Source organism: Temnothorax longispinosus, chromosome 3 (genome assembly GCF_030848805.1).
Source record: "Temnothorax longispinosus isolate EJ_2023e chromosome 3, Tlon_JGU_v1, whole genome shotgun sequence".
NCBI classification, from domain to species: Eukaryota; Metazoa; Arthropoda; class Insecta; order Hymenoptera; family Formicidae; genus Temnothorax; species Temnothorax longispinosus.
Window position 1 is genome coordinate 12,390,124 of NC_092360.1, and position 15,247 is coordinate 12,405,370.

Here is a 15,247-nt window from a genome sequence, read left to right on the forward strand (position 1 = left end):
AACTATTGTTTAAAATTTCGAAGGAGCCGAGAACTTGTCGCAGAAGCATAGCATATCACTCTAGTACGAGCGATATGCTGATAATAATTGTTAATAATTATTTAAAGGTTGCCAGTGGTCAGAACTGTACGGAACTATCGTCAGGAGGTTCAGAACTATTGTTCAAAATTTCGAACGAGCCGAGAACTTGTCGCAGAAACATAGCATGTCACTCTAGTACGAGTGACATGCTGATAACAATTGTTAATAATTATTTAAAGGTAGCCAGTGGTCAGAACTGTACGGAACTATCGTCAGGGGGTTCAGAACTATTGTTTAAAATTTCGAACGAGCCGAGAACTTGTCGCAGAAGCATAGCATATCACTCTAGTACGAGTGATATGCTGATAACAATTGTTAATAATTATTTAAAGGTTGCCAGTGGTCAGAACTGTACGGAACTATCGTCAGGGAGTTCAGAACTATTGTTTAAAATTTCGAAGGAGCCGAGAACTTGTCGCAGAAGCATAGCATATCACTCTAGTACGAGTGATATGCTGATAATAATTGTTAATAATTATTTAAAGGTTGCCAGTAGTCAGAACTGTACGGAACTATCGTCAGGGGGTTCAGAACTATTGTTTAAAATTTCGAACGAGCCGAGAACTTGTCGCAGAAGCATAGCATATGACTCTAGTACGAGTGATATGCTGATAACAATTGTTAATAATTATTTAAAGGTTGCCAGTGGTCAGAACTGTACGGAACTATCGTCAGGGGGTTCAGAACTATTGTTTAAAATTTCGAACGAGCCGAGAACTTGTCGTAGAAGCATAGCATATTACTCTAGTACGAGTGATATGCTGATAATAATTGTTAATAATTATTTAAAGGTAGCCAGTGGTCAGAACTGTACGGAACTATCGTCAGGGGGTTCAGAACTATTGTTTAAAATTTCGAAGGAGCCGAGAACTTGTCGCAGAAGCATAGCATATCACTCTAGTACGAGTGATATGCTGATAATAATTGTTAATAATTATTTAGAGATAGTTAATGGTCAGAACTATGTTACAGAACTATAGAACTCGTCAAGAACTATAAAATTCATTCTGAAAAAATTATATGATATGCTAACTTCGCGGGAAGTTAGCACATCATTTCTCAACTTCCGTTTATTTATATTTAATGACCAGAACTATTGTTAAAAATTATCAGGAACTATAGAACTCGGTTGTATGCAAAGAGAACTCTACTTTTTTTTTGATATGCTGACAATTGATATGCTAACTTCATACACATCGCGGCGCCCGCGGTAAGTAACGTTAGCCCAGTCAATAGAGCCCAAAAAAGCCGCTGAAATGGAATTAATTCCGGGAAGCGATTTTTTTTCTTTGACTGTTTTGAAGGGTCATGGGTAGTCTAAAACCGGATTTTCGGGATTCTAACCCTGGAGCGTTAGCCGCCATTTTGATTAGAAGGTTGATTTTGTAAATATCTCGCTTATTTTCAACTTTAGAGTGAAATTGGTAATAACCAAACTTGTAGAAAATTTAATACTCTATAATTTTGGTCTTTATCATTTTTCACCTAGGATCGATATTTTGGGTCTTAGACTCGAAAGTGGGGGGTGAAATTTTATTATTTTTTTTTAATTTTTTGAATAAACGCGCCATAAACTCTACCCCCGTGGTGATGTGGAAAAGATGTTTTTCATTATACCAAGTAAATTCAAAAAATAAGAAAAAAAATAATAAAATTTCACCCCCCACTTTTGAGTCTAAAACCCAAAATATCGATCCTAGGTGAAAAATGATAAAGACCAAAATTGTAGAGTATTAAATTTTCTACAAGTTTGGTTATTACCACTTTCACTCTAAAGTTGAAAATAAGCGAGATATTTACAAAATCACCCTTCTAATCAAAATGGCGGCTAACGCTCCAGGGTTAGAATCCCGAAAATCCGGTTTTAGACTATTCATGACCCTCCGAAACAGTAAAAAAAAAAAAATTGCTTCCCGGAATTAATTCCATTTAAATGTCTCTATTGACTGGGCTACGTAGTAACGCTCGCGAAAAGGCATATCGGAGTAAAGGCGCTATAAGCGATCTCGCTTCCGGCTTCTCGGGGAGCGCTCGCGGCACCGAGGTGTGTATATTTATCATCCGTTGTAAATTTCGCCCTTCGCAAAACGGAAACACGATTCTCGCGCACCGTCACGGTCATCGGTGCGTTGATACAAGAAAAAAGTGCGAAAAAACGAAAAGTAATGCATCGCGCGGTATATAGCCGTTTACTTGGTCGCGCGCGCGGGGCACACTTCGCGAGCGGCTCGGCGCACGTCGGGAATCTTCGGCCGGGCTCGGACGAGCGACCGGCGCGCGCCCCATGGCCCCCATGCCCCACTCGGCCGCTCTCGCCTCCACTACTCCACTCGCCTCTCACGTCGCTCAGTGGCAGTCAGTGTTCGTCGCATCGTCGTGCAGTCCGTCGCGTCTTTATCCCTTCCACGAGTTGTTCCACGGTCGGCCGAGCGAAAAGTCACCCTCGGCGGCTACCGGTCGCGCGTACCCCGGCATATTATACTCAATTTTTCTCTCGGCATATTATACTCAATTATACTCAAACATTATATATACTCAACCGCTCCGAACTCCGAAGTTATCAACGGGCAATTCGTGCGGGGCGACCGACGTGCGACGAGGCGCCGAAAGATCCGAGGCGCAGATCGCGGAGCGTGCTGCGATCGCTCCGTATTTGAATTCGAGAACACTTGTCATCGAAAATTTCGTGGAATCCCGCGGTGGCGGTGACGGTGGTGGCGGTGGTGAAAGTGACCGGCGACGGGGAGTTCTTTCGAAAAACTCGGCGGGACTGACGAGTCGATCGTCGACCGCGAAAACATTGTCGGCCCGGATGATCTAGAAGGTGCCAATCGCGCGCTTCGCAACAAGTTGCAGGAGAGTGTGCTCCTTTTTCTTACCGAATTTCCTCGCCTCCCCGTCTCTCTCTCTCTCTCTTTCTCTCTCTCTCTTCTTTTACGCGAGTGTGTGCGTGCTTTTCGTGTGTGTTCGTGATCGAGAGGATTAACACGATGATGGTCCTGCGTGAAGCTGCGAGGCAACGTTCTCGACGATGGTAATCGGACCTTCGAGCGTGAAACGGACTGTCGTGACGGGCGATCGCATTCGGAGGGAATGTCGTGTGCTGTGATTATTATCTCCAAGGATCTTCTACACGGTAAGATTTATCTTTTTGTTTTTGTTTTCGATTTTTCGCCGCGACTATATACAGTGCGTATTGCGTATACATCGATCGCGGAGCAACGATCGATGGGAAACGTTCGCGAGAGACTGACGATTTGCGCGAACGTTATTGGATGGACGATATTCGGTCGAATGATCAATATGGCATTGGTATTAATGCGTCTCGCACAAATAAGTGAGGGCTTATTTGGCAAATGTTAATCACTGGCTGTAGGCATATTACGTGGGAATATCTACTGCGAATGACAATATTCGAGAATACGTAATTTCGGTATTTCAACGTAACAAAGTTCGCTGCTTTCTGCAGGCGTGTTGGCATTTTAATTCCGAAATTGTGTTTCTCGAAAGTAACTTGATGTGGACTGGCTTCTGTCAGTTTAGTATTTTATCGAATATTTCTGGAATTTTTAGCTACAAATTAAAATTAAATATCCGGAAAGTGATTCTTGTATTTCTTTTTAAAAAAAGTGCTGTATTTAGAAAAAGTAATTTATCTACAGCGTAATACGTAGATATATACTTTTTACTTTGTTTTTCTTAGAAAGAAAAATAACGTTTCTTGTTCGAAACAAAAGACATTTTTATAGGAAAAAAAGTTAATTTGGATAAAGACTTCCTCTCATATATTATTTCTGGTTACGAAGATAGTATTACGAAAATCGCTACAAGAAGAAATCCTAACGCATTAAAACTTGCAAGTCTCAATGGTATTCGACTATCTTAAAAAGTAGTGAAAGTTTTTCAATACCAATTGAAGTAAATTATCAGGGGACACATTTCGCAGCATGGTCTACTATTATCTACAGTACGGTTACTTGGAAAATTACAAATACTTAAAAAATGTAAAACCGTGCATAAACGTAAGACTGTTTTTAAATTGACGCACTTTGCGTCAATTAAAATATATCTATCGAAACTGTAATTGTACTTTTACAGTTGTAAAACATGTTACGTTAACAATTTCATGAATACGAAAGAAATACAAACCGAGAATGAGAAAGTATAATGTCGAAAAAAAATTACTCGTTTCCTAACAAAGAGCAAATACTTAACGCATTGTTATACACTTTGCAATGTAAACTACTAAATAAAAATTGGAAAATCAGATTGAAAAATAGGTACAGTAGATATATGAATGATCCAGTTGTAATGTTTTTCAAATATGCAATGTTATCGGACTGTCATTTACTTGAAACAAAAGTCCGGTGCAAAAGCAGAAGTAATATTTTATAATAATTATAAGCACACAATGCTATTTAAAATGCCACGTATACAATTAGCAAGAGGTATTTATAAATACTTTAAATCGAATGGCTTAATTCGATATCGCTCGATAAACAAACTGCGCCTTTAATTACTTTTCGCGGGTGAGACTTGGAGAAATATAAATAATTAATTTCTCCCATCGCCTCTCTCCGCTCAAGTATCTAACGAAGCAAAAAATAGCATCAATTTTCAGAATGGATGAGTAAACAAACGAGCGAGCGAGCGAACGAGCAAGCGAGAAGAGCGCGTATATCGAAGGATGTGCTGTGCATCGTCCGAGAAAATGCAATGTAAAATTGTAAAATTGCAAGCGAGCAGTATCGGGCCGTTTAATTCGAGACTAATTAACGGTTCAATCACGTCCCACGCGCAGATATCGCGAGGGACCTGGTAAATTACGATTCATTATTCCACATCGTACATAGTCCATATAAAAGAAGTGCCCGGACAGTTCCATTCGGGAGTTAAACCGCTAACTGAAAATTTGTGCACACTAATTCCGCAATATCCGAACATTTCCACTAGTAGAGACGATGGACCAAAATAGAATCCTATTTTACCTTCAGTATTACATGAAATTCCAATATAGTAAATGTATATGTAACGATACATTAATTTTTAAAAAATGTAATCTAGCTCACTCAGATAAAATAAAGATGATAGACATAAGAATCTATACAAATCTATATGAAAATTTTATCTTAACTGAAAGTTGTGAAACATAATAAAGTAAAAGTATTATTGTAGTTTTATAGGTATATCTTTAAAAATAATAAGCTCTATATAAAACAATAAATATTTTTAAAAATTATAATTGACTGATATTTTTACATGTGAAGACACTGTATAGACATTCAAATTTGGAACATTTTAAAGTTCGAATAATCATAATCGACAAAAGCATGAAGGTAATATTCGATAATCTATCGAAACAATTATTTAAAAAAGAATTTTTTTAATAATTGTGTGTAGTATACAGGCAATTTAGCTTATTCGATGCCTTTATGCTAGGAAACTAACGAAACTGGAAACTAACAAAATTTAAACACTAACAGTATCTCGCTAAAAAGTTCAAGATATTTGTATATGAATAGAAAAACCAGTTTAAAAATGCTACTCACACAATGGTTTAGTAGTCGAACAAAAATATAGAACTTGTAATATCTCTGCCACAAATGAAAACATTTCGTGTCATAATAATAGAACAATACTCCATTATTACGATATGAAACGTTTCCAGTTACATTTCTTTCAATTTATATTTATTTCCATCAACTTTTTCTATATTTATATTATAACATACCATCGTATATATTGTGTGTGTGTGTATATCATATACATACAAATATATGTATATATACTATATTTTATTTAAACTTTTAATTTTACATCAAAATATTCGTTATATTTGTCTAATACGACAACGTACCGGAAGAAACATGTGAGTTAAATTTTCTCAGCAAGAGGACATTCGTAATTAATGGCGTAATTGGTTCGTGGAAATCACGATATGAATTAGACATATGATGCAAAATACCAGAGGTCTTTAGGATAGATCGCGACCAAAATCCCTCGATGAAACAGCATAATGTCAGGAATATAATCGCCTACAGCCATCAGAGATTTCCATGTAAATGCATCGACGCACCTATCAGTAGAATTATTCGGTGGTTATCCGCTCGGAGGATCGAGGAGGTCGAGCCCTAACCATCTTCTCTGTGCTATGATCTCTACACGCTTACAAACGTGGATTGACAATAGATGAATTTAATGACCGGCGAGAATTTCGTTTCGCTGCGTATGCGATAATATCGTGACGTTCTCATTACCCGATTCCCATCTCGTATTAGATCAAATTATATTTGTCTTCTTCTCATTAGATATTCTAATTAAATTAATTTCATTGAGATTTGATGCAAATTCAATAATTCAGTGCAATATTAAACATGAAATTGCGAAATGTGCAAGGAGATTCGTGACGTGTGATGTGAAATGTACTAATGTGAATTAAGATGAAACGAAAAAGTATATTCTACATTTTTTCCTATAAATAATTCTACTTTTATTACAAACTCGGCGTGAATTTTATACGTGAAGTATTTATAAATGTGTAATTGTTTCGGGAATATAGATATTAATTTTCCTACCAATACATAAAGAATCACAATTCATGCTTTCTATCATTTATAACTTTTCACGTTCTTTAAAACTTCTTATCAGTGAAGATTAAACTTAAAGTAAATTCAATGTCTCATTTATACGTTCTGGCTTCTATAAATAAGAACGAAAGCATTTGCTTTACTTTATCTATAATCCGATGTGCAGAATAAATTTATATTCAATTTAATCAAATTTAATTCATTCCGTTTAATCGAATCGATCATCAACCCAAATCATAATTTGCCATTTTAACCAAATAGCTTTTTTAATAAAATGTTAAAAAATATTCTCGATCTTACTAAAACTAATAGTAGTAAAAGTTCGGCAATAAATACACAAATACTTGAGACTTATATCTTATAGCACAAAAAAATATAATTAATAATAAAAAGTAACTATTACTCATTTAATATATTACAAGTAGTTTTCAACTAAAACTACTAAAACCAAACCTATCAAGCCAGGCAAAATTATATTGAATCTGCCTCTTAAATCCTCGGAAAAAAAGTATAAATATTTAAAAACGTGCATTTTGATTTCAATTCGATGGTATCGTATTCCAGCAAATCGCATCAAACATCAAGGCGTGCCGATTGATATATCGGGAAACGAATTAGATTTAAAAATAATACGATAAAAACGGGACGGATCAGCGGTTTTATTCAGGATCTTCGTATCCCCCAACAGGGGTATAATTTCTAACGTGACGCGTCGGCTTTTTATAGAAGATTCTTTCATCTTTCCGATCACAAAGGCATAAATTGTTTTCGTGACTGGCAACGCGCGTCCTTTTCGAGAAAATTGCCAGTCAACGAGTGACAAGCGCCCAATTTAAGTCCCATGTAATATGTCTGTGAAACTGTTCCTCCGCATATTATCGTGTCCGATTGATCGTTACATAGCACGCGAACTACCGTCGCTCCCGAAAGGAACCTTCTACGAAGAAGGATCCCTGCGAACGCGCAGATTTAACATGGAAATTTCGCAAAGATTAAAATTCTTGCAGCGAAGCGCGAACACACCGCTGCGAAGTCGCTCCAGCCGATGCTCGCGCGCCATCACGCGACGCCGCGGCCGTGATGGACGAGATGCTGCATATTTATTCTCGAAATCGCATATGATTTATGATACGCGAGGCGCCAAGTGTCAAGAAACAATGTGACACGATTAAAATTAATTCGGAACTATGTCGTACGGAAAGTCTCGGGGCTCGGAGCGCGCGATATTAGTTTCACTTCGTATTCATAATGCATAATGATGTGAATATTGTAATACAATTTTATTGCCACTCATAAATATTTTAGAGAACTGCGCCGTGTTACACGGTAAAGCAGGAAATATGACTCGATATTTCCGTACACGGTAGCACAATATTTCCAATATTCCGTATTCACATATTCGGAACAATATGGCCCGCTTTAAGTTTGTAAATAATATCTCATTATTTTATTATTTCAACATAATAATGCGTCGCGCCGAATGAATTCCATTATGTGTATATCTAGTAATGTTATTTTATTTGCATATCTACGATTTCGTGTCGTCGATTAATCGCGAATAAATATACTCATGTATTTATTTACTCGAATATATGCTATTGTGTTATACGGTATATTCAGATATTAATGACAAAATGTATATTTTGGAATAGTTTCATTAGTCGCCATCCCGATCACGAATCAACTATGATCAATGGCACTCACTCTGTTGTCGTTATAATTAAAAAAATTTTAAATTGGCTCATCACGAAACTGTCGCGAAAATTAAGGGAAAAGGTTGCAAAGTGAGGAATAGTGTTAATGAACGTGGCAAAGCCGAACGTGGCGCGCTCCGCGAAAAATGGTGCGCAATTTTTAATTTGGAGCACCGCAATTAAAAATTACGGACGTGCGTGCGCGTCACCCCCATTTTTTTTTTTTAAATATGTACGGTAACCAAATGAGCGTAGAATCATAAATGAAAATGGAAAATTTTAATCATAAAATAATGAAAGAAAAATACACGATGCGCGCGTACGAGAAAACGCGTCTAGCGTTTCACAAATATTAAAATATACACGCGTTTAAATGTATACAAACATGCATGTATATTTTAATATCCCGTATTCATAATTAGCGATGATATTGTAGTAATGTATTTTAAACGTATAGCAACATTTCAACACACAAATTTAAATTTTATCACAAGAACGGTAAATATATTTTAATTTTTATTTTAATGTCGATCGAAGAGCGCATTCTTATATCGAAATTAATGGAATCGACGACGCGATATATCACGATATATGAACGCACGAGTCACGATATAACAACAGGGTGATAACAGCGGCAGCTACGGCAAGTATCCGGAAATAAACTTGTTGCGCGACCGATCGGCAAATAAAATAATAACTGGGGCACGTAACTCGATTAAACGACAATCGCGATATTTAAGCGCCGCGCCTCGGTGCGCTGTGTGTCACAATCGACGAGGCCTGTCGCGCGTGCATCAAAAACTCGAAAACAAGAAACACGTTCTTGTCATCACGGTGGGTACAAGCGTGCGCTAGGACTGTGCATATTTTTTTTTCTTCCCGGATTTTTGTCGGTCGGATTATTCGCGGCGGAAGCAATTGCAATCGCCGGATGAAATATTTTCCCACCTCGCTCTCTCTCTCTCGCTCCCTCTTCCCCTCTCTTCTGTTCCTGTATGGGAACGGATGCAAAAAAATATTTCGCGAAAACGGTGGAAGCAGAGTCAACATTTTCTCCGGATGCGCAGGTATTTTTTTGAAAAAAAGGGAAAGAGGGAAGGAAACAGTAGCGTGATTACGCTGAATGTACCACTGTCAGCTATCGAGAGAGTTTGAGCGGCAGGAGCAACTGCCATTGGAATTGCGTGCGTTTCGTTACAGGTGAGAAAGGAAAATCAGCAGAATAGAATTCGAGAGAGAGAGAGAGAGAGAGAGAGAGAGAGAGAGAGAGAGAGAGAGAGAGAGAGCCATAAGGGCGTTTACGCGAAATGGGTAACGCGAGCTCGCACGTTACATTTGCAAGGGTCGCAATTTTCCGAAATCGCGGTGTCAAGCGTTATTACGCTTTGCTCGCGAGCAAATTCTAGATTAGAAAGTAAATGTTGTTTGGCAGTTGATAAATTTGCGTGTCCAATCTAAGCGTTAATTGCTTACCAAACAATTAACACGATAATTGTCTTTCGCCAAACAAAATCATTTCGGCCTCATACAGAAAGTGCAATATTTATATTTTGCAAAACCAAAAAGAACTTAATTTCTGCAAAGATTGCTTTATTTTCTATTTCGATACACGAATCTAAGAAAATTGATCTTTTCTCTAAATTAAAAAATGTTATTTATTTGTTTTACGCTAAACCAAAGCAATGCATCTCGGGATCAATCTAATTCCGGTTTGAGATACGCTTAAAGCCAGATTGCACAGTCTGGATTATCCAAAGTCTGGATTACCCCCAAGTTAACGATTTGTTGTCTCCCTTTAATCTGTATTTGTTCGCTCAACGTATTATAAATAGAGAAACAGAATATGATAAGAACAGATTACTTTACTGACGTTTCTGAACAAATCTCCAAGGGAAGATATACGTGATTTTTTTTTCATATTACATTCGCCAACGTTGTATTATATAAACATAATATCTATATATTTATTTGCCATTCTAAAACTGTTGGATCCATAACAGTTTTCCATGCATAATGCTTTTTTTATCATTTCTACTTGAAATAAAAATTCAGTTTGATAAGGGTTACTCCATATTCTCTGTCTCAATTTTCTCTACAAAAGGGTAGGCAGTAGAGTATGGCTTTGAAGTAAATTAAGAATAAAGAAAGAAGAATGTTGGCGCATGTAATCACGGTTCTCGTGATTTATTGACGATTTCAATATATTAATGGTTGTGTGTTCGAAGGTTTGACGAGGGAAAATCAGCTGGCGAATAAGAAGAATTTGTGGAGGGAAAGTTCGACGATGAGAATTTGAGTCGCGGAAAGTGCTTCCAAGAGTGCCTGGGTCCTGGTTCGCGATTCTCGTCGAGGGGGCAGAAGACGACGGGTGTTGTAAAAAGGAAGCGAAGAGCGGGGCAAGTGTGTCGCTGACACGAGTTGACGCGACGCGACGTGACGTGACGTGACGTGACGTCGGGGCGTCGAGATGCTTCGAGATGAGATGGCCATCCCCCTTGGATCTCTCGCGTCACTTCTCACGCTTCTACTCTACGCTTGCAGCAGCTGCCATGCCAGGATAACCAATCAGGAAATCGGTGAGTGCCAGTTTAAATAATCTATAGCTAATTGAGTATGGAACGAAGGATATTTAATGGTCGTTAAAGTTGGAAAAACATTTCTTGTCAAAAAACCGAAATATTATACATTGGACTAAGAGAAAAAACAGAATTACAATTAAATTTCAATACAGAATATAATTGAATAGAGATTTGTATACATTCAATATACATACAAATTGTATCATGCAACGTGTATCAGCAATGATGAAATTAAAAAATGTAAATTGAACATCTCGATTGACATTTACGATATGTCTATTTCCTGGAAAGTGGAGTGTTAATTGAACAACGTAGATTTATTTTATATTAATGTACATTAGATAAACGAAAATACGAATAATTAATTAACAACAACAATACAAACAAATACGCTTAACGTAAAAACAAATGCACTCAATTGATATTGTGATATCAGTACTTCATACAATTGTTAAATAAAACTGAACTAGTTCCACTAAAGCAGAGTCATCGGCTGTCTACAACTGATAGACTTTATTTAGAATTTCGTCTTGATTGTTCCAACATTTCCGAGACCAATAAATATCCAATATGTTCTTTGATCGATTATTCTTGAGGAAAGCAGAAAACACGACTTTCCATTAATATCGATATGGTGCGTTAACTCGAACATATCCGCGACAGAATACAATTTTCGGTAAAAGCTTGGGGTACAGTTTGGAAAACAGACGAATATCGTGCATTCACGAAACACACTTTTTTCCAATATATATATCGGTAATATGAATACGATCGGTTGTTACATCATATCGACGCAGCCAGACACGAAATTGAATTTGTGGTATGGTTATACGCATTTCCGAAGAGTTAAATAACAGAGAATACTGTTTCTATGTTTCATACATTTTTATTGATTAACACTTTTCGTGAGATCTATGAAGTATTACAACATTTACCAAACGTCACAGCAATCATAATAATCTTAATATAATATTAGTATGTTTGTAAAAACCTGTATAGATACACACGGTGAATCGATATATATAACTGCGTATACGCAAGATAAAATTCCGTAAAATGTAAATCGGTATCACTGTACTATTGCGTAACTCGTGTATGTATCGAGATAGAATTTATACAAGTTTACTATATCGTACTTTAAAGGAGTAAATATCGATCGCTGAATACGTGATCGTTTTAACACAATCGAGTGTCTCATCGCTGTGTGTCGTGTGTATTGAGCAAATCTATCAGTCTTGTTAATAGATAGTACTGGTGGAGAATTATTACTCCACTACTGGTTGTTACGCGCAGTTCGAAAACAGTATTATAGAACTTAATCTATCTATCGTTTCCGACACTTGTATTACTACTCTCTTGATAGTATTAGACTAATTCGCAATTTAAATATCTGCGAATATATGACGAGATACATTTTAAATATTTTATAAATCATACATTATCCACATTTTTTTATTTTTGACGATAAATAGTTAATTACATAAATCTATATATTTAATTAAGTATACCGAATAACTGCAGTCATACAAATTATGTAATTTATGTTAAGTTTTATAATTCTACATGTATAAAATTTGAAAAAAAATTTTAAATACATTTGACGTTATTTAGCCGTGCGTCCAACTATGAATAAAATTGCTTGATTACATTCTGATTTCAACCAGGTTATTTTCTTGCTGTCGTTGTTGCAAGGATTATTATGAGAATCTTTAATAAAGATTTCCGATCAGACAGTGAAATATTTAAATGTAATTAATGTAAACTTAAAAATTTTTCCTTATTACAAATAAATAAGATTATATAATAGGTAACGCGTCCAGCAACGAAATCTTATATCATTTTTTTCGTTAATGGGTTTCACTCTATACGACCGTCAAAATTGAAACAAAATGAAACTTAGAAATGTTAAGGGAATCCCCCGAGAGGAGATTATTAAAAAGTATCTACATACATATTTTATAATAATTTCTACTTTCTTTACATGGATGAGTAAGAAGGCACGTGTCCGGGCTCTTTGCGAGTCGGACATTATTCCAATTTTCACGGGGCAACGTCGCTTTGTGTATACGTGGACAAAGCGACGTATACTTTTGTTGGTAACGTGGCAATTGAATCACCCGGTGACAAAAGCCACCGGGTATTCCGGCCGCGTAATTTCGTCCCTCGGGCGTGAAAATGAGGGGTTTTTAACCCATTTTACACACCGCGGCTTTAACGAGATCGCCATGTCGCCGTTATTTCGTGGACCATCAAGGCCGGGCGCCACGCTGCATGCGAAAAGAAAATGCGCGACGGGGACTGCTCTGTCCCTCTCCTCCAGTGAAATTACATCGTCACTCCTCGAGACATAGCCCCACATTTCTTGCTAATAAATCACTGTCGAAACTGGGATTATTATAGATTGATAGATTAGACTTATCATAGATAGATTGTATCTTTAATGTAATCGAGAAAAAAGTAATTATTTATAATTAATTTTTTCTTGATTGCTGTCTCAACTAAAAGTTGACACAAACGATGCGAATATATGCATTCTAGAGAATCAGATATCTTATAGGATTTGTAATAGTAATAATAATTCCTAAGTTTTATTTGTAAAACTTTATTACAATGATACTCCAAATTTAAACATACTCTTAACTTGAAATATATCACTGTAAAGAGACTTCACGATATTAATTTCGCAATATTGCTACTTACAATTACTGCATATTCAATATTTTATGTATTAATTTCTCAGTAATAATTTTACGAATTGATGCTGATTCTACAGTTGAATTGCTCCAAATCACCGCAAGTTAATTTCTCAGACGACCTCGCATTTAAAGCTCAACGTGATTGCAACGCCAGCAAACGACTTGGACGCAGTCAGATTCGTTTTGCGTTTAAATATTTACCATCCGATCGGGAATCTCTATCAGAGACTCGTAGTAGTAGTCCTCGCAACAACAACAAAAACAGCAACAACAAGAAAATAACCTACGCGAAATCAATGTGTAGTCAAGTAATTTTACTCGTACTTGGTTGTGCTATTAAACGACGGCAAGTATGTTTTATTTAATGTTGAGCGCGAAACAGAAGTAATTACAACTACTCGAAGCGTAAAGTAAGAGAACGTCGTGAGGGTTTAGTCCGACAGTTAATTAAACGATCGAGTAAGCCACTTGGCTCCAAACATTTCGATAATTGATTAAAATCGCGAAGAACAAAGTAAAATGTGACTGGCAAATGTGACTTGACTCTATTGCGAAAAGTTAATATTGAGCTTGCCCTTTTTTGGAGGATTAATGAAATGAAAAACGTAAAAAGTCTGTTTTTTTGGCAGATGATAAGAAATATGATTTTTATACAGACGTTTATAAATCTGAAATTAGACATTTTATTAATTTTATAATATATTTATCATTAATATATTGAAAGGCATCGAAATTAGTAAATTCTAACCTTTATGTCGCTTTATATAATTCCGATTTTTACAAGAACTCGCAAGAAAGATCACAACGTATCATGCTGTAGCTCTCGTCGCAACTCGGAAATGATTTATTCATACGTTTCTAAAACTGCCCGAAGTCTTTTCGCATTTCATCAAAGTTTCCTCTTTTGTTACGTACGCGTATTACCTCATGTTTGGAGCATTCTGGTTCGTAAATTACTTGACTGCCGAATACATTGGCAGCAAAGCAGTAGCTTTCATTTTTTATGGTAATCTTTTAATTATGGGACAAAAGTTTATACACGTTTAGGTAAAGGTTGATAAAAAGGGTAGGTACTTAGTCGGTGAAATTTGAAACCCATCGCTATAAATATAGCCCTCGAAAACTGTGTGATATCAATCTAAATATTCTAAATTGAATGATTGAAATGCTGTGAAATATTGATTGCACTTAATTGTGATCTCGCGTGATAGTGCGCCTATGATTTGTGAATATTTTTAAACTTTCCTCAAAACATTTTTATGTTTTTTAAGTTTAAAATCATTTTAATGCACATAAAATTCATCAACTACTATAATGTTAATAATCGTTTATGTATAAAAAATTTTAACAATTTTAATATCACTCTCCCGAGCTTTAAAATATTAAAACATTTCAACTTTACTTACAATATTTATTTATTTTAAAAAATTAAATATTCCACAGATACCTATCCAATCAAAGTTTAAAAATTTGAAATTTATATTTTAATAAATTATAGGATATTCTCGGACATTTTTTCCATCGTTTTAACTGCATGATATTAACAATTCACAACTTGAAAAAAAATATGACAAAAGAAACTTGAAAAATTGATTCTTGTGTAATCTCGA

At 36.1% G+C, this 15,247-nt stretch overlaps 1 protein-coding gene across 5 annotated transcripts in view; it reads left to right on the top strand.

Annotated features, from left to right (window-relative positions):
• Positions 1-2,442: 2,442 nt before the first annotated feature.
• Positions 2,443-15,247, top strand: part of LOC139809683 (protein turtle homolog B) — a 250,900-nt gene continuing 238,095 nt past the window's right edge. For all 5 annotated transcript variants that reach the window (XM_071772763.1, XM_071772765.1, XM_071772764.1 and 2 more), the window contains exons 1-2: positions 2,443-3,217; positions 10,588-10,938. In XM_071772763.1, the coding sequence (XP_071628864.1) occupies positions 10,830-10,938 (109 nt within the window). In that variant the 5' untranslated portion in view covers positions 2,443-3,217; positions 10,588-10,829. The remainder of the gene's footprint in view (positions 3,218-10,587; positions 10,939-15,247) is intronic.